This window comes from Eulemur rufifrons, chromosome 17 (genome assembly GCF_041146395.1).
Source record: "Eulemur rufifrons isolate Redbay chromosome 17, OSU_ERuf_1, whole genome shotgun sequence".
Taxonomy (NCBI): Eukaryota; Metazoa; Chordata; class Mammalia; order Primates; family Lemuridae; genus Eulemur; species Eulemur rufifrons.
Window position 1 is genome coordinate 53,131,218 of NC_090999.1, and position 24,221 is coordinate 53,155,438.

Below are 24,221 nucleotides of genomic sequence, written 5' to 3' on the forward strand. Positions count from 1 at the left end.
TATGAGAGATGGTATTTTCCTCAGAATGAAGACTAGGAAACTGGAGGCAGAACAAAGAAGCTAGATTGTTTTTCAGCTCTTCCTTAGTCTGGTTTTTATAGCACAACTGAGTTATTTCGAGTGGAATGTCTATCACTTTATGACATCTACATTCAAAAGTGAAAAACAAAAAGTATTTTAAAGCCAAATAAAAATAGTTTTGGAGGTTATTTCCATTTTGCAAACGAGTAATCTATGGTCTTTAAAAAAATTTTATTTAGTTTATAAGTCTTAGGAAATGTGATATCTTTATAATAACTTTTATTTGACTTGGATCTCCTGAATAACGGTGTGTCTCTGTTTTTAATTAGATGAACAAGATTATCTCCAAGATGCAAAAAATGCATATGATTCTAACTACTGCTCAGTTTCTTCAGAGTTGGCTTTCTCACCACTAACTTCACTGCTACCAAAGGACCAACAATGCATTAATAGCTGTGCCTCATCAGATACATTCTATGAAACAAATGAGAGTTCCCTAAATGATAAAACACTTGGGGGACTAACTTCTATACAAAATGAAAAAAATGTAACAGGACTTGATCTCCTCTCTTCTGTGGATGGTGGTACTTCAGATGAAATCCAGCCTTTGTATATGGGACGATGTAGTAAACCTGTCTGTGATCTCATAAGTGACATGGGTAACTTAGTTCATGCAACTAATAGTGAAGAAGATATTAAAAAATTATTGCCAGATGATTTTAAGTCAGATTCTTTTATTGGATTAGATTTATCTTCAGTGTCAGATACTCTTTGTGTTTCTTCAACAGACCATAATAATGATATTGTCAGAGAACAACAGAATGATGTCAACTCTGAATTACAAAACAGAGAAATCAGTGGAACCAAAGAATTAGGTATAAAAGTAGATACAACAATTTCAGATTCTTGTAATTACAGTGAAACAGAAAATTTAAAGGATAAAAAGATCTCTAATAAGTTAGAACCAATTGTTGATATTAACATGCCATCTGCTTTGACTCAACAAAATTCCAAAATGTTTGATGCCAAAAACAACTTACAACACAAGAGCCAACCATTTGAATTATTAAAAGATGATGGCTGTTTGGTAAAAGAGGAGGTCGATACGGCAATTGTAACTGCCGCAGAATGTTTAAAAGAAGGAGGCAACTCAAGTGCTTTGTCTTGCAGTCTTCCAAAAAATGAAGGTTTATGCTTAAATGATTTAAATTCAAGAGATGAAAATTTCAAATTACCTGACTTTTCCTTTCAGGAAGATAAGGCTGCTGCATTTATAAAACAATCTGCAAAAGAAGACTCAAGAAATTTAGACCCTAAAGATAATAATGATACAATCCAAGGTTCCTCTTCAACTTCACATGTTTCAAGTGAAGATGTACAGTCCTCACTGTCCTGTCTTCCGGTATCTGGGTCTTTGTGTGAATCATTAATTGAAAATAAAGCGCCTGGTGATTTGTTACCTCAGAATGAACCTAAAGATAATGTAAAAGATGCAGTGATCATGCATGAAGAAATACAGAAGCGTATTATTCTAGGTGGGAAGCCATTCAAGGGGACTGATTTTTTGAAACAGGAAAAATGTAAAAACATATTTCTTCAGCCATTAACTGAAAAGATGGAAGATAGAAAGGTAGATCCTGACCAGACAGTAGTCAGAGTTGAATCTTTGGATTACCCTGATAACACCAGTTCTTCTACAGCTACAGAATCTCAAGTGGAGCTTTCTGACACTAATGTCCCAGAGTCTTCTGGTGGTTGTGAAGGTTTCACTTTTTCAAGCAATGATATGGATGGGCAAGACTTAGGTTACTTTAATATTGATGAAGGCACGAAAAGTGGCACACTAGTTAGTGATGCTGAACTTGATGCCTTTCTGACAGAACAGTATCTTCACACCACTAACATAAAGTCTTTTGAAGACAATGTAAATGACTCAAAATTGCCAATGAATCAAGCAGATATAAAAGGCTTAGATGATGGAAACACCAATAATATATATTTCAATGCAGAAGTAGGAGCTACTGGGGAAAGTCATGGTATTGCTATGATTTGTGAAACAGTTGATAAACAAAATACAATAGAAAATGGTGGCCTTTCTTTAGAGGAAAAAGGCACAATTCCAGTTGAACGAGGGTTACCTACCAGTAAGTCTGAGATTAAAAATGAATTATCAGTCTCTGATATTAACAGTCAGTCTATTCATGTTGGAGGGGCAAGACCTAAGCAATTGTTTAGCCTTCCATCAAGAACGAGGAGTTCAAAGGACCTGAATAAGATGGATGTCTCAAATATGCCAGAAAGTGAATCCAGCATAGCAAATACCATTGTTTCAACTACTTGTAATACAAATTCTACAACTGATCCTCAGGTTAGCTTCGACTCTAATTACATTGATATAGAAAGTAATTTTGAAAGTGGATCCAGTTTCGTAACTGCAAATGAAGATTCTCTACCTGAAAATACTTGCAAAGAAGGCTTGGTTTTGGGCCAGAAACAACCTACTTGGGTTCCTGATTCAGAAGCTCCAAACTGTATGAACTGCCAAGTCAAATTTACTTTTACAAAACGGCGACACCACTGCCGAGCATGTGGTAAAGTAAGTTATAAAGATCTTTAAGTTTTTTATTCTTTTGAGATACTCTAAACAAAATCTAATGTGACAGAAAAGGCTGATTAACAGATGATTACAAGATTGAGTCAGTTTAAAATCAATGCTTTTCACCTACCCTCATAAAAATATATAAAGCACTGTCTTTTTACAGATTTCTTGATGGTTAAATAAAAGTTATATTATCATGGGTATTAACTGCATGCTGGGAAATGAGAAACAATTACTTAATACTTATTTTTGTGAAATTTAAGACTATGTGTTCTTATCTCTCTAATATTGACATATCACATATTCCAAATTCAGTTTCATCTCCCTTTGTCCTTGAATATTTAATTCCAAGACCACAGTGCAGCTAGTGTTGTAATGAACATCCAGGGAAACACTGAAAAGCAAATTGGCTTGCACAAGGTTCAGAATACTGAAGCTGACCTCATTTGTGTTCAAATTTGATATTTTGTAATCTTATAACAGTCAAGATAAAAAGATTATCTATTGCTTGATACTAAAAAAAAAAAAAGGAAAAAAATTGTCTGTAAACTCTAAGGGTTACCTATAGAAATACTATTGCATTTTTTATTTAGAATTTTTTCAGTAATATATTGGTTTCAGATCAATTCTAATTTAGGAAAATAGTATTCTGCTTTAGAAAGCTTTATTTATTTATTTTAATTTTTTTTTTTTTTTTTTTTTTTTTGCAGCCCTAATTTTTATTTTATTTTTTTTGAGACAGAGTCTTGCTCTGTTGTCCAGGCTAGAGTGGGTGCTGTGGCGTCAGCCTAGCTCACAGCAACCTCACACTCCTGGGCTTAAGTGATCCTACTGCCTCAGCCTCCCGAGTAGCTGGGACTACAGGCATGTGCCACCATACCCGGCTAATTTTTTTCTATATATATTTTTAGTTGTCCATATAATTTCTTTCTATTTTTAGTAGAGACGGGGTCTCACCCTTGCTCAGGCTGGTCTCGAATTCCTGACCTTGAGCGATCCTCCCACCTCGGCCTCCCAGAGTGCTAGGATTATAGGCGTGAGCCACCGTGCCCGGCCTAGTAAAGAACTACAGAAAGCTTCCTAAATTGTAAATTTGTTCCATTAAAGAAAGTTGTTGTCCCCTTTCCAATTAACAGAATTGATTTAAAGAAATTCTCCTGGCTGGGCGTGGTGGCTCACGCCTGTAATCCTAGCACTCTGGGAGGCCGAGGTGGGAGGATGGTTCGAGGTCAGGAGTTCGAGACCAGCCTGAGCAAGAGCGAGACCCCGTCTCTACTAAAAATAGAAAGAAGTGACTTAGACAGCTAAAAATATATATAGAAAAAAATTAGCCTGGCGTGGTGGCACATGGCTGTAGTCCCAGTGCCCCGGGAGGCTGAGGCAGAAGGATTGCTTCAGCCCAGGAGTTTGAGGTTGCTGTGAGCTAGGCTGATGCCATGGCGAGCACTCTGGCCTGGGCAACAGAGTCAGATTCTGTCTCAAAAAAAAAAAAAAAGAAAAGAAAAGAAAAGAAATTCTCCTTATCAGAGATTCTATTTTAAATTGCAGAAACCTCATTTAAGTAAAAAAAAAAAATCATTTATGAACTCTACCTATATTATGGTGATTAGGAAAATGATTTATGTAATAAGAAAAGCGAGTTTTGGTTAATTATGTTTAGGACCTCCCCTCTCCATTCCTCTAGTAGGTATAAATGTACTTGAAACAAAAGCAAATTTGGTATTTTATTCTTTATAGGTATTTTGTGGTGTCTGTTGTAATAGGAAGTGTAAACTACAATATCTAGAAAAGGAAGCAAGAGTATGTGTAGTCTGCTATGAGACTATTAGTAAAGGTGAGTATTGACCTGACATATTTTCTTCCAGTAATTGAATATATCTTAAAAACAATTGGATTGTGACAAAGATAAACTTCTTTATTTTCTTAAGGCAAAGACCTAGTGTTGACTTATCTGGCTTAGGTGGGACATCCCAAGGCTTGGTTTCTCTTCTTTTTGTTCCACTCTCACAATTAATACTACCAGTCTGGAAAGGAAGCATTCAATTTCTGGAGTGGCAGTTCATTAACTTTTAACAGGTACCAAGTCCCTAAATGCTGCATTTCATCTGCCTATTTGTTTTTGTCATCATCATTGTCATCTTCATCATCTTAATCTAAACATTTATAAGTTATCTACCAATAAATAGTACTCAATATTATCCATTAATAGCATAAGGCAAAGTAATAGTTCCTACCCTTTAGAGAATAACAACATAATGGGAATAAAAGATAAGGTAGTAATATTTATGATTTTATAAATTCATAGGACTGCCATGCTAGTTGCACATTTTTGTCTCATATTTTTTTCCCTTCTCAACTTTAGAATTTTGTGTGTGTGTACTTGCCATTGTTTCTCTGGCTCTCTACCTAGCTCCAATTATTAGCAATAGTCTTGGTGGTCATCTTTGGGTTCTCACAGGTTGTGTATGTGTGTGTGTGTGTGTGTGTGTGTGTGTGTGTTATATTATGTTTTTCCCCCCAAATCCATGTTTGTTCTTTTGAGTACTTATTGGCATTTTCAAAGATTTATTGACAGTTTAATTCCCAGCAAATATTATTTGGGCCTTTTTTGACCAGACCTGTGCACTAGCTCAGGCACTGCTTCCTATTAGACAGGAGAATAAATACCTGATAATAATTTGTTTTTCTCTTTTGAATGAAGATAAATTTTTTCAGCAATTCTCCAAAAAGCTCTGATGTGAGTCTGTTAGCCTGAGGTAAGCTGCTTTTACTCCACGCTGTTGACCTCTGCTCTGGAAGATAATAGAGTGTAAATCTTTTTATATTTCCACGTTGTTTATGAAGAGGTTAGTTTAAGTGCTTATGGTCGTTTTGTTTTTTCTTAAGTTGTTTCAGTAGCTTAGATGACTCCTGATGCTGTTAGCCAAGGCAATCTGCTAGAATTCAGAAATTTTAGAGCAAGCTCCCACATAATTATCTCCCCCACTTTAAAAAAAATGAAACAGACATGATTTGAAACATTATTTAAGTTGACAGATCATATATTTGGGTGAGCATTCAGACATATTTTGACTATAAGTGTTCAGGAGGGGAGAAGATATAGTCATTAAAGAGGCTCAGTAGAATACTGAAATCAAGCTTTGGTTTGTCAAAGAAGATATTGTGGAATGAATTTATCTGTTTTAATTTATTTTGTTTTGATATGTCATGGCACATAGTTTCATTTTTGGTGGTATTATTAATTTGTACACCACAAGAAAATATAAATAAAAGTTATTTTAACATCAACTTTAGGGTTGAAAATGATAGAAGTGATCATTTAAAATAATGTTATCAAATAAAAGGAGAAAGTTGGTTCAGGAGTTGTGAGACACAATCCATGAAGGAATGGAAGAAAAAGATAGTTTGAATAGAGATTGTGGATGAAAATTTGTGCTGAGATTATATGAGTTTCAAAGAAACATGTATGTGAATGCCAATAGGTAGATCTGGGGCAAGCTGGAAACTATTTTGAAACCCAGACTAAGATGTTTGGATTTCACTTGGTTAGTGAAAGTCATTTTATAATAGTGCCATCATTCAGTGGCACTTGAGGAAGATTATTTTAGCAGTAGCAACAGATCAGTTTGGAGAAATGCAAAAGGGAGAGTTACCAGTGTTCCTTGTTTTTTGGATGAAAAATCACTCAGCAACATTCAGGCACTATTCTGTGTCGGAGCTCAAGCTGAGAACAAAATAGATGCCCTATTCTCATGGAGTTTATGAATGGATAGTAAGCAAAGAAAATATCAGATGGTGATAATACCTTATATGAAAATTTAAAAGTATAAAGGAGATAGTAACAGATTAGTGGCAAGAGGTAGTAAGTTTTATAAGGTGGTCAGAGTAAGGCTTTATGATAATATGACATGTGAGCAGGGACTTGAAGGAAGTATGAGAATAAAGCTATGTGAGTACCTAAGGGAAGAACATTCTAGGCTGAGGGAATAATAGGAGCAAAGACCTTAAACTAGGGGAGTGCTTGCCTAATTTGGCAAGGAATAAGGAGGCCTGGGTGGCTGGATCATAGAGAGCGAGTGGGATTGTAGTGAGAGATGAGATCAAAAAGGTAACTGGGGAAGTGGAGGAGGTAGGGATGCAGATTATGTAGGGTCTTGTGAGCCATTGTAACAACTTAAATTTTCACTCCAGTTAGGAAGCTGTTAAAGGATTTTAAACAGAGGAATGATGAGATATGATTGATGTCTGAAAGAATCACACTGAACTATGTCAGGAATAGACTCTAGGAGTACAAGGACAAAAACAGAGTCATAAAATAAGGATTATTTTCTATAATAGACATATACATACACCAAATATAATATTGGAATAACTTATTGGTAGCTTATCAAAGTGGAGTGCTGCCAAATAAAGTAAGGAGCCTGTGCTAACTACTCAGACAGTATCTTTGACAAGTGCCACTTCTTTTTCTTGTTTAGCCATTTATTTCTTTCTCCTTATAACTCAAAAAATAGAGTATTTATTGTAATTTACTTTGAAGTTCAAAAACATCTGAGATTTTAATACTATTGTTTTCCCCTTTATAGCTCAGGCATTTGAAAGGATGATGAGTCCAACTGGTTCTAATCTTAAGTCCAATCATTCTGATGAGTGTGCCGCTGTCCAGCCTCCTCAGGAGACCCAAACATCCAGCATACCTTCACCTACAACTTTACCAGTCTCAGCACTTAAACAACCAAATGCTGAAGGTAACTAGAAGAAAATGCTTTGTTGTAGACTAAAGATAAATTATTGAAATAGAAGTTATCTAGTGTAGCCAGGATCTAGTTGGGAAAGAGAAACCAGACTGGATATCAGGAGGGATTTAATACAGAAAATTGGTTACACATGTACATTGGAAGGCTGAAAGAGCAAAAAGGGCATACCCAAGTGCCTCAGAGATTACTAACTGCATGGAGCAACCACACAGCTGGGGTTGGGGGAACAAAAGGGGAGCGGCAGTATTACTAGGGCTTGGTGTAGGGGCACCAGGAGGGGCTTGGTTCTCAGACTTAAGAGTCAAATGTTGGAGCACCATATGGCTGGTGCTGTGACCTGTGGGGGAGCACAAAGCAGCAAATGCTAGAACCATCAAGGGGCTTCAGAGTTGGTGCTCAGATGACTGAAGGAGAGTTCAGGTTTGATGTCAGGATTACTGAAAATCATGGGACAAGCAGTTATATCTGATGGTGGTGTTTCTGCAAGGATCCTGGCAGGAACTAGAAACTTCTGTTATCTTCCTACCTTCTGGTCTTCCACAATGCCTACCATTGGCAGAACCTGAATAAAGCCAGCTAGCAAGGGAATCTGGAAATTGCATTTTGCAGAATTCTAACCTGGCATCAAAGAGCAGAATGTAGAGGGTGAACTTGGGTTTGAGAGAGAATAAATAACTGACCTATCTCCTTTTCTTTAAAAATCTATTTTAATTGTATTTTTTACCACAATAATAAAATGTTTTTAAAATCTATTTTTAAATCATTCAGTTATCTGTTCTTTTTTACAATCTGTTGTCATTTAAGATCTTGAGTAAAGCTCATGTACATTTTTTAAACATAAACTATTAAGTCTGTAACATACTAGAAAATAGCTGTAAATGTCAATTAAAAGCAAATTTGGATCTTTCTGACAATTATTTTGGATTTCAGTTTATCATTCAGGAACTATTTTCCATTTATGATAATGAAAATAAGGAGGGTCAGCATATATGGCTGTATATTATAGCTCCAAAGATGAATAAATTTATGTTTAAAAATATTTATGGTTTTTTTTTTTTTTTTTTTTTTTTTGAGACAAAGTCTCACTCTGGCCAGAGTGCTGTGGTGTCAGCCTAGCTCACAGCATCCTCAAACTCCTGGTCTCAAGCTATCCTTCTTCCTCAGCCTCCGGAGTAGCTGGCACTACAGACATGCGCCGCCATTCCTGGCTAATTTTTTCTATATATTTTTAGTTGTCCAGCTATTTCTTTCTATTTTTTTTAGTAGAAACGGGGTCTCGCTCTTGCTCAGGCTGGTCTCGAACTCCTGAGCTCAAACAATCCTCCTGCCTGGGCCTCCCAGGGTGTTAGGATTATAGGCGTGAGCCACCGCGCCCGGCCTATCATGTATTTTTGTATTGACAATTTAAATGATTAAATTATAAAAATGTTGCAAATATGGGAAAGATATTTCATATGTCTACCTATATTGCAAAGCTATATATATAATTCCAATTTTTTCAGTGTTATCTCTATTATGTTTTTGAAAGTAGACATCAAAGCTTTGATTTTTTTTTTTTTTACATTGTTCTAAACTCATCTGGCAAAGATTTTCATAACCTTCCTCTGTGGATGCTTTATAAGAAAAAGAGAAAAATATTTATGCTGGTATCTAATTATTTCCTCCAAATTTGGAAGGAAATATCAATAAGGCTCAGTATTCATATTATCAGAACAAAAAGTGTTATGCTTCTCTTGTTCAATAGAAGTAAGAAATGACCCTCTGATGATGTACAAGTGATCCTGTTTCCTTTTTTTTAGGTTTTTTATTATTATTATTATTATTTTTTTTTGCGTATCTGCTATGCTCTGATCTACTCTACTTTTTGCCCCTGTGCCTGAGTCCCTAAATTTTATTCAGTCTCCACACTCAAAAACTTAGCCTCAATAATGTAGGCCTTAAGTTTTCCCCCAGGGTCTAAGTGTAATCTCTCAGGTCTACTCCTTTTCAGAGTATGTGATTCCCAAGACCACCTCTGGTCTAAAATGCTCCCTGTATATGAATTAGATAGAAACAGACTCCACTCAAAGTCGATGAATCACAAAAAAAACCATTTTTCTACACCTTTGCAGCCCTGGGAATTCAGGGCTTGCCAATGGATAGCAAAAAGCTTTGTAAAGATTTCCTGACCTTTTTGGTATTAATTCATTGTAGTATTGCCAAATTAAAATGCCTTACATTTTCAACTGATTCTAGGACCGTGCTCCAAAGAACAAAAGAGAGTATGGTTTGCAGATGGTATATTGCCCAATGGTGAAGTTGTGGATACAACAAAATTATCATCTGGAAGTAAAAGATGTTCTGAGGACTTTAGCCCTCTCTTGCCTGATATGCCTATGGTAAGGAATCTAAAAAATAACTTATTAATAAAATTTTGTTTTGTAGGTAATTCCTTATGTGATTGTTAACTTATCTTTTTAATGCTTTCAGCTTCCTAAAATAAGAAATGTATTAATGTAGTGAACATATTTTAGATTTTACCCTTAATGTCAGTTTAAGGGAATGGTTCTCAAACTTTAGGTCTTGGACCGCTTTTTACTCTTAAAATGGTTATTAAGAACCCCAAAGAACTGTAGGTTATATGGGGTTAAAATTGAGAAATTTAAAAAATATTTATTGCAAAATAATAAATACTTTACAATAACACAAATATTTTTATGAAAAATATTTTTTTCAAAACAAAGGAATTTAGTGAGAATAGTGGCATTGTTTTACGTTTTTGCAAATACAATTAATGTCTAAGTTAATAGAAGACATTCTCACATCTGCTTCTACATTCAGTATATCGTGATACGTTATTTTCATTGAATTATATGAAACAAGGCTCTGGATCACATTTTGAAAAGCACTGGTGTAGGAAAATGTAACTGACATTTAGTAATTTAATTTAGACTAATATTTATTTAATGATATTTTTTTCTTTTTCTTTTTTTTTTCTGTTTATTTTGAGCATCTGAGTGCAGATGGGTGGAGGCCAAAAAAGGCATCTACCTATTTAACAATTTTTAAACATTCAGGAAAGTATCTGATAATGATATTTATGTTTGCATTTACACAAACATGCTAGGTATTAAATAGAAGGTACATAATATAGAATCCCAGACCAGTATGAACTCTCATTGTAAAGTAGCAAAATACTCATAGAAGCAAGAATTATTACATGAATTAGGAATGTTTTATTCATTAAACAGTTATTTATTAAGCATCTACTCTGTGCCAGTCACCTAGCTGATCATAGGTACATACATTAGACAAGATGGATACTTACCAGCTCTGTTGGAGTTCACATACTGTATAAACGTATGCCATTTGTCAGTAAGAGTTCATGAACTAGATTGGACAAATAGCCATAATTATCAAGGGTGTGTTTCTTAGCTAGCACCTACTGTCAATATTTTAACAAAATGAAAGTTCTAAACAGGCTACTAAATATTACTTGAGTTCATAAATGGTTCTCATTTAATATTGATTTTGGCCAGTCTACAAAGAAAGGGGCTTTATTGAGGCTGACATGATGAGCAGTTTATTCCAGGTGGTTACTATTATGTAATATATCTAATACTCTGCTTCCTAATGACTTCCCTCCCTTTGTTTCTCCCTTTTCCCTCCTCCCTACCCACCCAAGGCTATTTTGGCTGTCATAAGAAGGGGAGAGGCTTGAGTTGAACTAAGTTTGCTCACGGTGGTATGGTATAGGATCCTGAAGTTCTTTTTCCTCATTTTTTCAGTCTGTAATATAAAAGTCATTAATACCTACCTGAGCAGGCAGTAAAGCTAAAGCCTCATGCTCCTGAATTTAAAGCAAAATGGTATGGTTTCTTGGGAAATTTGACTTCAGAAAAATTTGTGAACCCATTTTGGTTTTTAGTTATTTTATTTATTAAAAAGATATGTTTGGCTATAGTGATCAACATTTCACAATTGAACAGAGAATATGAACTGATCTTTTTTTATTCTGTATTTTACAGACAGTAAACACGGTGGATCATTCCCATTCTACTACACTGGAAAAGACAAACAGTGAGATAGGAGATATTACAAGAAACGAAATAATTCGGAGTCCTATTTCTCAGATTCCATCGCTGGAAAAACTGCCTGTGAACACAGGAAATGAAGGGTTACCTACTTCTGGTTCTTGTACATTAGTTGATGATGTTTTTGTAGAAACTGAGGAACCATCTAGTCCTACTGGTGTCTTAGTTAACAGCAATTTACCTGTTGCTGGCATTTCAGATTATAGGTTACTGTGTGGTATTGACAAGTATGTTTGCAATAAGATTAGTCTTCTACCTAATGATGAGGACAATTTGCCCCCACTTCTGGTTCCATCTGGAGAAAAGGGATCAGGTAGGATAGCAGTTATTTAAATTTACAGAGAATTTTTTAAAAAGAATGTACTAATTAATGGATTTTGTCTGTGATATATGAAATGCATTTTTTAAAAACTTAGTTTGGTTATAATACGTACTAGGGCTGGTAACTTTAGTTTACAAAAAGTCTTATTGAAAAACAAATTCTAAAAAGATTGGAACTTTTATGATTTATTTATTTCATCTGTGTCCCTGATTCAGAATATGGCAAAGTCTGATACAAGGGAAACTCATAGATGTTTAGCCCTAAGAAATGTTTCCACTGTATTAGAGTTTTGACTTTATATCATCTTTTTTTCAAGTTTTGCATTAAGCTTGATATATCATTTTTTTTTCAGGAACATGGTACCTGAAGAAAAGAGTTTTAGATGGGATGGCAAAACTAGAAATTTTAGTTTCTTATCTGCTATTTATTACGTATATGACCTGCAGCATGTTATTTAATCTCCTTGGGCCTTGGTTTTCTTTGAAAAGAAGAGAACCTAGATCATCTCTGAGATCCTTTTCAAGCTGGACATTGATTCTATGGCTAGCTCCCACTTCAGAGTGCTTCCCCAGGATAGACACTTGTCACCCCAGGCATTATGTTGCATCCCACAACATGAAATGGTGGTTCTCTGCATGATAATGTAGGGGAGTAAAGCTTAGGATCTCTCTTCTATGAGTAGGAGCCATTTCATAAAACTAGCTATAGCAACAAAAATACATTAAGCCCAGTTCGTTACATGCATGCATGTTTTTCTGTTGATTTTCAAGATCTTTTTTTTGCTTCCTGTCACTGATATAGGCATATGGTAGCAAGCAGCATAAATAACTAGACTACTTTCACAGACTTGTAAATTTCAGAAATTATAATTGGAGTACCTGGCAAACTGAAATTCACTTTACAGAAGTATTTATTTTAAAACTTTGGAGGTTTAAACCTTCAAAAATAGAGAAAAAAACCTTTGAAAGTGATAAAATTATATAAATATGCTGTTTAACCAACATATTATATATACTATATGTAATATATATTGGGATTTATATATGTTATAGTATTAATTTTTACATGGAGAGAAAAGTAAAAATAAGTTTTTAACAGTTGTTCAGGGTGTTTATTAATTTTAGGAAACATGTTTGCTTTTGTTTTTAAATTCCATCAGGCCATTGTAGATTTATGTTTTTTTCATTGTAAGCATATTTAACAGGATATTTATCCTAATATATTACTTTCATCATTTAGTGCCTGTAGTAGAAGAACACCCGTCTCATAAGCAGATCATTTTGCTTCTTGAAGGCGAAGGGTTTCATCCTGTTACATTTGTCCTAAATGCTAATCTGCTCGTGAATGTCAAATTAGTGTTTTGTAAGTAATGATTTATCTTTCTTTGCTTAATTGGTAAGCAGAATTTCTGAAGCAATTACATCTTCAGGCTAGATTTTGACTGACAATGGTAAAAAATAAGCAGCATTGGATATTGGTTTTTCACCTGGATATGACTATAAATAAATTTTGCAGATTTATATTCAGTAAGACTTGAAATACGAGTTTACAGGTTTTTATTAGCATTCCTCATTAATCTTAGGTTTAAGGTCATGGGCTTATAGCTGAGCTATATTTTGATGCTCATGATAAAATTGATTATATCTGCTGTAAGCTTTTTGATAAATTGAAATTTGGCAATTGAAATAAGGAGGAATCCTGATTTAGTAGCAATAAAGACAGCTTTAAAATAAGTGACATGTGACCTAATTAAAAGTAAAGAAGTAAATAATCCTTAATAATTAATAATCCTCACTACTCAATACTCCATTTATCAGCTTTTCATTCTCTTTGGAACTAACCTAATTCTTACCCACTACATTTCAGCATTTAATGCACCTTTTATTTTAATGTTATTTATTAATTAATTCCATAAGATAATCCTTCTTCTTTTTTTATATGAATCTTATACAATACGTTTTAAAGTTTTTATGAGGAGAATTTGGGAAAATAAGGAATTTGAAAAGTTTTGCTTCATGGAAAAACAATTATTTTTAGTTGTTTTGGTTAATAGAAGTTGGCATTTATAGTTGTATGCTTTTATCACTTAAGATTCCTCAGAGAAATATTGGTACTTCTCTACCAATGGATTACATGGCTTGGGACAGGCAGAAATTGTTATTCTATTGTTATGTTTGCCAAATGAAGATACTATTCCTATGGACATCTTCAGACTATTTATCACCATATATAAGGATGCTCTAAAAGGTAAAGCATTTTATTTTGAACCGTTCAAACTAGGAGATGGATAAATGAGTTAAAGGCATTTATGCTTTTGATTATGCAGACTATACTAAAGATTTATTTTGTGAAGAGATTGCTGATTTCTTAAAGTATCTTAATCATTTTCGGTCTTCTTAAATCTAGCATTTTAGGTGATTAGTGTCTATACAGAGATTTTTTTTTAATTTAGAAAATGGAAATATATTTGCCTCCTTGATTTTTTAAATGGGTCTATGTAATTTTCTTACATCTGCAAATCTCTAGGAGTAACTGAGTTTTGTGCACAGAAGATATTCATAGATGCTTTTTTAAGAGTGGAAATTTTTAAAAAAAGGGTGGAAGTAAGAAACAAAAATACTACATTGCCTTTACTTAAGAAAGTTTATATTGAAATATTCAAACTCAGAACGTTTCTTGAAAACAGTAGCAAAATAACTTAACATCTTCTTATCAATTATTTTATTTCCAGGAAAATACATAGGAAACTTGGACAATATTACCTTTACTGAGAGTTTTCTCAACAGCAAGGATCATGGAGGATTCCTATTTATTACACCCACTTTTCAGAAACTTGATGATCTCCCATTACCGAATAATCCTTTTCTTTGTGGAATTCTTATCCAGAAGCTGGAGATGCCGTGGGCAAAGGTTTTTCCTATGCGTTTGATGTTGAGATTGGGTGCAGAATATAAAGGTAAGTTTTAGAATATAATAAGTTAATATAAAGGTATTTATATACCTAATGTAAAGGGAAGTTTTAGTATAGTAAGTTAAATTACATATTTTCAAATATATTGAATATAAAATAAGAATTTCAGGGAAATCATTAAAATCAATTTTTTTTTGTTTGTTTAAACAGAGACAGAGTCTCACTCTGTTGCCCAGGCTAAAGTGCCATGGCGTCAGCCTAGCTCACGGCAATTCCTGGGCTCAAGCAATCCTTCTGCCTCAGCCTCACGAGTAGCTGTGACTACAGTCATGCGCCACCAATGCCTGGCTAATTTTTTCTATATATTTTTAGTTGTCCAGCTAATTTCTTTCTATAGTTTTTTAGTAGAGATGGGGTCTTGCTCTTGCTCAGGCTGGTCTCGAACTCCTGAGCTCAAACAATCCGCCCACCTCGGCCTCCCAGAGTGCTAGGATAACAGGTGTGAGCCACTGCACCCAGCCTAAAATCAATTTTTAATGGATTAATAGAACTACTTTTGTTTTGGTGTACTTTTAAAATTACAAAACAACACACTTCTACTACCAAGTTAGTCAAGATAACTGTGGTATGTCATGAAGTTTCTAGATGTTAATAAATTATTATATTACCTTACCTTAAATTTTTTTTATGTCAGAACAAAATAGAAAACTTTGATAGAACCAGTTAAGTAATCCTTATCTGAAATTCTTTGGACCAAAAGTTTTTCAGAATTTAGACTTTTTTCAGATTTTGAAATATTTACGGAGTACATATCAGTTGAGTATCCCAAATCCAAAATCTGAAATGCTCCAGTGAACATTTCCTTTGAGCATGATGCTGGCGTTCAAAAATTTTGAGATTTTAGAGCATTTCAGATTTCAGATTTTCAGAATAGGGATGCTCAACCTATATTTTGCTAAAATTTTCTTAAAAGCATGTACTATTGGGAGTTTATTATGTTGCCTATGTATTAGGAAGGTAAATTACTGTCCCTTTCAATTTCTCTGCATCATAAAGCCAAGCATAAAGGATTTTTGGATTATTAGTGCTGCTGATTCAGTTACTGATTATAATCAAGAATTAACTATTTTTATGTAAGGAGGTACTTAACAATAGTAGTTATTATTTTTCTAAGCTTGATTTTCTTATTTTTATATTCCTGATATTTACTTTACAACTCAAAAGTGATGTAGACTGTATTGCTTATGTATATGTGTACATGTGTGTGTGTTTATGTATCTACCCTTGATACAACTGGAGATTTTAAAGCTGTTGTGATGGTCTAGGTTTATGTATATTGTTATTTCAAAGTCAAAATCATTTCTAGTGTTAAATTTTTTTGAATTTCTCCCATGTCTTTTATCTCTGATTTTTTAAAAGAAATAATTTATTGCAGGTGAAGTACCTCACATTTAATGAAATTTTAGGCATTTGATTCTAATATAATTTAATAGGTGTTTTCTTGAAGGAAAATTAAATGTAGGGAAATTGTAGAAGTGTTCACTACTATTTTAGAATGGACAAATTCAGTGAAAGATATTCATTTAAATCCCTCTAGTTGGCAAATTTTATTAAACTCTGTGATTTTGTGAGGTGGTTCCTTACCATTTAGGATTTAAACATGTGATGCTATTAACTTGTATAAAAAGTAGCAAAATTTAATTTTCGTCTCAGGTTTTATACTGTGTAAACCAAAGAGCTTAAAAAGTTTCATTCTAAGCTACATGTTTCCTCCATTCAGCCCAGTATTTTGTCTCTGATGTGTTCATATTTGAATGCTGTTTTTATGGAAGATTAGGGCAATATACTAGCTAATCAAATCATTATGGAACACATAATCTGTAAGTATGGCCAGTATTTTGGCCAGTAGCATGTCTAAATAGTAAGTTTGGTTTTCTCACACTAAAGGTTGGAAAATCATGGGAACAGTATGAGGGACTTAAAAGATCACAGGGGTTGAAACTGCAAAGCTGTGATAGCTGTTTGTTAGTCATAAAGGAAAATCATCAGTTATACATAGAAGTTAATTAGTCCCAGCTGTTTTCTGAATTCTTTATGTTCTGCTCTATTTTAGATAGGCTGGTACCTTGACATTATTGGTACCTCTGCCTCTTTAGACATGAACTGGGGGATGGGAGGTTGTGTATTTTGTTATAGAGGTAATAATGTACATATGAAAAGCTAATGGCAAATGTTAAAAGTCCCAAGATTAACAACTGAAGATAACTGGCTCAAATTAGTAATTTTCAAATGTTTTTGAAAATCTCTGTCCTTAAATGTTGAGACCACTTGTTTTGAATATCATTAAATGCTGGATTAGATAATTTGTGAGGTCCCTTTGTAACTCTGCTAATATGTCATTCTAAGCTATAACCTATTGAGAACAGTGTTTTAAGTAAAATTACCTTTGTCAGATTGCGAAGGATGTTTCCTCATCCATAGAAGGATGAGGTAAAAAGTTGGCATTTACCTTAATCATGTCCTTTATCATTATAATGTCTTTTAACACTAATGTCCAGTCTAGACCCTCTGTCCCCCAAATAACTTAGTTGCTCATTTTAGAATTACAAAATATGTTTGTATTATTAATGTGATTGCTTTGACTTAAGTCTTTAAAATAGATGTTGGGTTTGTGGTGTTTTCTTAGAATTTTAAGGAAGTCTATTTTTATAATAGATATTAGAGAGGTTAGTTTGCTTATGACCTAAGCTGAGAACTGAAGGTTAAAAATGTGTCTGCTCTTTATCATTATAGAAATAGTCTTGCCTGCCTTTTTTCACCTTCCTTTTCTTTCAGAGTGCCTGCTCCATTGCCAGCATGGTATCTCTCTCTTTTTGGTGTCCAGTATTTATATTTTCCTCTAAAGAAAGAGAAAAGTCACTAGGTAACAGACCCCACATTCCTTCCCTTTTTCTGCGTGGGTTTCTGTGACTCTCTATGTTCCTTTTATTATGCTGAACCAAGAACTATAAAAGTTTACTACCATTCATAAATTAACACAATTGGATAGTAATTATAAATGCCTTAAAAGCTTTTAAATCTTTGTATATCTCTTTAAATTATAAGAATTTTATAGGAGCCCAGCCCATTGTTGTAGTTTTCCACCCCCCGTAATTTTGTGGAAACAACATGTGTAATGAAAAGATTCAATGCTCTGGAATCAGGCGAGCCTAGTTTCAAATCTGTTTCACCAGTTATTAACTTAGTTACTATGATCAAATTTATTAATTTTTGCATCTCAGTGAGAAAGTTCTTCATTTATGAAATAGATGTAGACACATTTACTCATTAGGTTGTTGTTGGCTTTAAATGAGATAATTTATGTGAAGTTTTCTGTTCAATGTAGCATCTAGGAGATACACAGTAAGGGTTAATGCCATCTCTCACTTTCCCCTAAGAACTGATTGGGTGGTATTTATATATAATATTTGTTTGAAAAATAAGAATTAAAGATAAATTCAAGAATTTTTTGGGTTTTTGTTGATAGTAACCAGTTTTCCTTTCTTATGTATAGCATATCCTGCTCCTCTAACAAGTATCAGAGGCCGTAAACCTCTTTTTGGAGAAATAGGACACACTATTATGAACTTACTTGTTGTGAGTAATTGAACTATTTTATTAAAGTATCTATTATTATGTCAGTATTATTTATACTATTTAGTATAAAGTGTCTTTATACTGTTACTTTAAAAGTTTATTTGGCAAGTTTTACACATTTATATTTTCTTAATTTAATTTGACATATTTAGTATTGTGAAAAGTTCATTTATAATAAATCCTAATTCATTTAACATAAATGGACTCTGTTTTTGATGAATTGCTCTTTTAAAACATAATATCTCCTCATTTATGTATACCTGATTCTCATTGGCTTTTGATTCATTCTGCTGTAGTTCTTACATATTTAGATAATGTAAGACCTCTAAACAGACCTCTAGTGTTGTTGAAGCTTTAGTAAAAGTGTTAGTAAAGTCAGTCTTGTGATTTTGAGCAAATCATAGCCTTAGTTTCCTAATTTATAATAGGAAGGGTTGGATTAGATAATAGGAAGTTTGGATAGAAAAGTATTTCAGTGGATTCACTTTTATATATCCATGTCTGGTTTGAAGATCTTTTCTATCTTGGAAGATCTGTATCTAGGAAGTGGAAATACCCCCAAATACTACAAAATTCTTCCTGAGAATGATACTCTTTATTACTGTTGTGGAGGAGCTAGAAGGATTAGTTGTTCTTTTAAGTTGGTATTGGCTTTCTGAGTGGCATTTTGATGGTGTTATGTATCAGAAACCTTAAAATGACGGATGCTCTTTTAAAAGAATTTAATGGATGGGTAAATGCTCATAGACAGTAGTTTAAGGTTTATGGAAATATGATTATTTTATATAGGACCTTCGAAATTACCAGTATACTTTGCATAATATAGATCAACTATTGATTCATATGGAAATGGGAAAAAGCTGCATAAAAATACCACGGAAAAAATACAGTGATGTAAGTATAATTGTTTTATTCAAATTTCAGTGACAGTTGTTGAGCATTAGAGTTCCGTAGAATTGTGTCAAATTTTGTTTTGAATTAGGCTAATATATTATGATAATAAATATTGTTTTTTAAATTGTAGAATTTGTTTACTAATAGGTAATTTATTTCATCTTATTTTTTCATGTTTTTTCTTGCTGTTTTGTCTATCTATTGATTGAGGTGGTTTTATTTTAAAACATTTGTTTCTATCACATTCACAGGGAATTGTCCAGACCAAAGCTTGACAGTTATGAAGCTGATCAGGAATGTGGCTCTTAGAATAGGCATACAATGTTAAAAGTGTTTCTAAACAAGTGGTGTTGTTTTCCAGGTAATGAAAGTAATAAATTCTTCTAATGAGCATGTCATTAGCATTGGAGCTAGTTTTAGTACAGAAGCAGATTCTCATCTAGTCTGTATACAGAATGATGGAGTTTATCACACACAGGCCAACAGTGCCACTGGCCATCCTAGAAAAGGTGAGCATCATGGTTCTTACTGCTAATTTATAAAACAACTTCCATTAATATAATTCAAAAGGAAAAATATATATATTTACTTATTTGTTGAATTGACAGTGATAAAATAGTATGCTTTAAAATCTCAACTACACAAACAACAGATTGAAAAATTGTTAATTTGTGTTTTTCTGACTAGCTACATTAGGCTTAAAGACTTGGAAGACTGTTTTTGATATCTTTTTTTTTCCTGCCCTTTTTCTTTTCTTTTTTTTTTATTCTTATTTCAGCATATTGTGGGGGTACAAAAGTTTAGGTTACGTATATTGCCCTTGCTGCCCCACCCCAAGTCAGAGCTTCAAACGTGTCCATCCCCTACACAGTGCACATCACACTCATTATGTATGTGTACACCCATCCCCTCCCCCACCCACATCTGCCTGACACCTGATCAATGTTATTCCTAAATGTGCTCTTAGACGATAATCAGTGAAACCAATTTGATGGTGAGTACATGTGGTGCTTATTTTTCCATTCTTGGGATACTTCACTTAGTAGAATGGGTTCCAAGTCTTTCCAGGAAAATACAAGAGGTGCTATATCACCATTGTTTCTTACAGCTGAGTAGTACTCCATGGTATACGTATACCACATTTTATTAATCTACTCATGTATCGATGGGCACTTTTTTTTTGAGACAGAGTCTCACACTCTGTTGCCAGGGCTAGAGTGAGTGCCGTGGCGTCAGCCTAGCTCACAGCAACCTCAAACTCCTGGGCTCAAGCAATCCTCCTGCCTCAACCTCCCGAGTAGCTGGGACTACAGGAATGCGCCACCATGCCCAGCTAATTTTTTCTATATATTTTTAGTTGTCCAGTTAATTTCTTTCTATTTTTAGTAGAGACGGGGTCTCACTCTTCCTCAGGCTGGTCTTGAACTCCTGACCTCAAGCGATCCTCCCGCCTCGGCCTCCCAGAGTGCTAGGATTACAGGCGTGAGCCACCGCCCTGGCCTGTTTTTGATATCTTTAGGTTTAGTGCATCCCATAGGGTGGGTGTCGTTCTTTGATCACATTTGCTCCAACTCCTCTTAGTTGGAGGAGCATAGGGTGGATAAGGACAAAGAATGATTTATAAACTGTAAGTGTCTGGGAACATAAAAATGATAAAGATGGTGGAGTGAGCAGCGTCTGTGAGCAACATTACTCTCAGGTCTGGCTGAATAGCCTTAATGACTGCTGTGATTCCAAACCCTGGTAGTAGAGGGCCTAACAAATTGAAAGTTAAATGGAAGTAAGTAGCTGGGCTTGGTGGCTCATGCCTGTAATCCTAGCACTCTGGGAGGCCGAGGTGGGAGGATCACTCGAGGTCAGGAGTTCGAGACCAGCCCAAACAAGAGCGAGACCTCCATCTCTACTAAAAATAGGAAGAAACTAGCCAGACAACTAAAAATATATATAAAAAAAAAACGTTAGCTGGGCATGGTGGCTCATTCCTGTAGTCCTAGCTACTCGGGAGGCTGAGGTAGGAAGATTGCCTGAGGTTGCTGTGAGCTAGGCTGATGCCACGGCACTCTAACCTGGGCAACGGAGTGAGACTCTGTCTCAAAAAAAAAAAAAAAAAAAAGGAAATAAGTATTCCATAAAATTAATACATTATTATAGGATAACATGTTTAAAATAGTTTGATGTTCTATCTGCTAATAAAATTTCTTCCTCTGATTTAAAACTAATGTATACACATTTGTAGCAACATTGGAAAATATGTTTTAAAAAGTAGTAAAAGAAAAAAGTGCCAAGATATGACCATTATTGCATTATATTGTATTTCCTTCTTATATTAATATATGTTAAATAGATGATTTTTTACTGGATATTTACACTTTGTTATGCTTTTTAACTTAATGTTATTGACTTTTTTGTCATTGAGATTTAACAATTTTTTAATATTTATTTATTGAATAGGTATATAATTATGTGAGAAAATTCTAAAGGTATAAATATTTATCGTGACAAATCTCCTTTCCTCCCTTGACCACCCAGCCATCCTCTTACTCTCCCTGCAGAAGACTAAACCAATGTTTCCAGTTCTTGTATATGGTTTCAGAGACATTTTTGCTTTAATGTATATTCAAGCTAATACACACACATGTACACACACATATAATCTTTCTTCCACTTTTTGACATAAGTCATAACATGTTTTCCTTTCTGTACCTTGCTTTTTTGTTATTAACACACCTTGGATATTATTCTATGTTAGTATATAAAGAGCTTTTGTGTTCCGTATAACTTTCCATTTTATATGTGAACATTTAACTATTATTTATTGATGGACATAAGTTTTTACCAATCCTTGGGTTTTTATAATAATGCTACGTGAATAACCTTGTACACATGCAATTTTGTACACATTTGAACCTGTCTATAGGACAAATTCCTAGAGGTAGAATTGGTGTGTCAGTGAAAACATTTATTTATAATTTTAGGATAGTTGTCAAATTAGATTTCCATAAAGACTCTTCTGATTTATGTACTCACCAGTAGTGAATGTTTGATTTGCTATACAATCACTAACACAGGCACAAACATTTAAAATAGTATAATAGTCCATCAGTTATTAGATGCAAACACTAAATTATTTTTATATAGCATTTTATCTTAATTTTTTTTTAGGTTTTTTGTTAGCTTTCTAATGTAAATTGTATGGGTATAACATTTACTGAGTACTTAAAATGTGCATGCTCCATATTCTGCATTTAACAAATATCATATAACACAAAAATGAGCAGGTTAAAACATAAATAACTGTTGTATTTCTTTATCAGTGACAGGTGCAAGTTTTGTAGTATTCAATGGAGCTCTAAAAACATCTTCAGGATTTCTTGCCAAGTCCAGCATTGTTGAAGGTATGATATGCTTTAGATAACTTTAGATTCTATTAGGTTTTGCTGAAGAAGGTTTATTTATGTTTTAGCAAGCAATTTCATGGTTGAACACCCTGAGCTTGTGTAGTCTTGACTTTTAACTATATTAAGATAGATCTGTGGAAATCCTAAAATATATTCCAGTCCCTTCTAATTTGGCAGTACTCAGTCTCCAAATCTGTTTTGCCTGCAGATTTTGTAAGTACTTTGTTTTGGCTTTGCTATAGGGCTTATTAATGAGGTGTTAATAAAGTCTCTCTACTTTGATTGGTCCAGACCACCAATATCCCCCAACATTGTTTGATTTTTGTTATCTCTGTTCTGTTCTCAACTCTGTAATAGCTGTTCTATGTTAAGCCTCATCTAGTCTCATTCTGTTAATGTGTTCCCAGTTCTGGTGTAAGGACTGAAAGTCTTACAGTCTTTAGGTGCCCTTCTCTTCTATTTCCTGACCCCAGACTCCAGGCCTCACCAAACTCTTTATCTCTAAGTTCTCAATCAAATGAGGCCACTGTAAACTTAGTGGGTCACTAGGCAGAGAGCCTGGGACATTTTGGGCTTACCTCTTGAGATTCCCTCTAGGTGTCTCAGTATTACACTGCCTGTTTCTCAGTACCTGAAAAGTTACTTCATTTTTTGTTGTCTAGTTTCATGGTTGGTTGTCATAAAAGGGCTCATTTGGTACCAGTTATTTCATCATAGCCAGGAGCAGAATTTCTCATCTTTATTTGTTTAACCTAAAAAAAAAAAAATCTTAACTTTATGAAATACTTTTCTTATTTCCTAGTAGAGAACAACCATTAGGATAATTAACAAATGATTTAAAACTTGTATCTTGCACAGAACATATTCTGATAGCAAATTTTATGTCTTAGACATACAAAATTGATATTTGGCAAAAGAAATGTGAAACATACTCTCATTTCTAGATGGCTTAATGGTACAAATAACTCCAGAGACCATGGATGGCTTGCGGTTAGCCCTACGAGAGCAAAAAGACTTTAAAATTACATGCGGAAAAGTTGATGCAGTGGACCTGAGAGAATATGTGGATATCTGTTGGGTAGATTCTGAAGAAAAAGGAAACAATGGGTAGGAATTTTTCATTACTAAAATGTAATTGATTTGATGGAGGGGGAAGGATAAAAACATCCTGTTAATAAAATTAAATATTTTATGAATGAATATAGACTTAGATTATTAATTTAAAGGCTTATACCTATACCCCAATTAGGGAATGCAGTCTTTTTTTTCAAACATGTACCTAACCAGCCTCATAAGTGTTTTTTTTTTTTTTTTGGCCAGGATACTGTAAATTATTAAAGGGTTGTCCATTTGGGAGAGGGGACCGGTGATGAAACATCCATTATGTAACAGTGTGGGTTTGATGCCAGGGCTGAGAAATGCAAGACACTTTTTCTGTTATATGGTACCTTTTTTTATCAAGTAATTGAAAGATTCCTTTTGGATGATATACTGTATTGTTTTGATTCACTATAAATATGAACAACTGGATTTAATAACATATGTACATTAGAGGCCTTAGAGATTATTACTGCCACTCCTTCCTCTCTTCAGTTACCCATTTGTTTTCT

General features: G+C 34.1%; 1 protein-coding gene across 2 annotated transcripts in view; it reads left to right on the top strand.

Annotated features, from left to right (window-relative positions):
- Positions 1 to 24,221, top strand: part of ZFYVE16 (zinc finger FYVE-type containing 16) — a 44,498-nt gene that overhangs the window by 15,317 nt on the left and 4,960 nt on the right. Inside the window, exons 2-14 of one of the 2 annotated variants that reach the window (XM_069492792.1) lie at positions 351 to 2,617; positions 4,358 to 4,454; positions 7,207 to 7,368; positions 9,613 to 9,755; positions 11,385 to 11,763; positions 13,012 to 13,134; positions 13,864 to 14,019; positions 14,504 to 14,728; positions 18,237 to 18,319; positions 19,109 to 19,213; positions 19,575 to 19,722; positions 22,528 to 22,608; positions 23,556 to 23,718. In XM_069492792.1, the coding sequence (XP_069348893.1) occupies positions 351 to 2,617; positions 4,358 to 4,454; positions 7,207 to 7,368; positions 9,613 to 9,755; positions 11,385 to 11,763; positions 13,012 to 13,134; positions 13,864 to 14,019; positions 14,504 to 14,728; positions 18,237 to 18,319; positions 19,109 to 19,213; positions 19,575 to 19,722; positions 22,528 to 22,608; positions 23,556 to 23,718 (4,132 nt within the window). Of the gene's footprint in view, positions 1 to 350; positions 2,618 to 4,357; positions 4,796 to 7,206; positions 7,369 to 9,612; positions 9,756 to 11,384; positions 11,764 to 13,011; positions 13,135 to 13,863; positions 14,020 to 14,503; positions 14,729 to 18,236; positions 18,320 to 19,108; positions 19,214 to 19,574; positions 19,723 to 22,527; positions 22,609 to 23,555; positions 23,719 to 24,221 lie in introns of those variants that run through there. The other variant, XM_069492793.1, reaches the window with a different exon arrangement.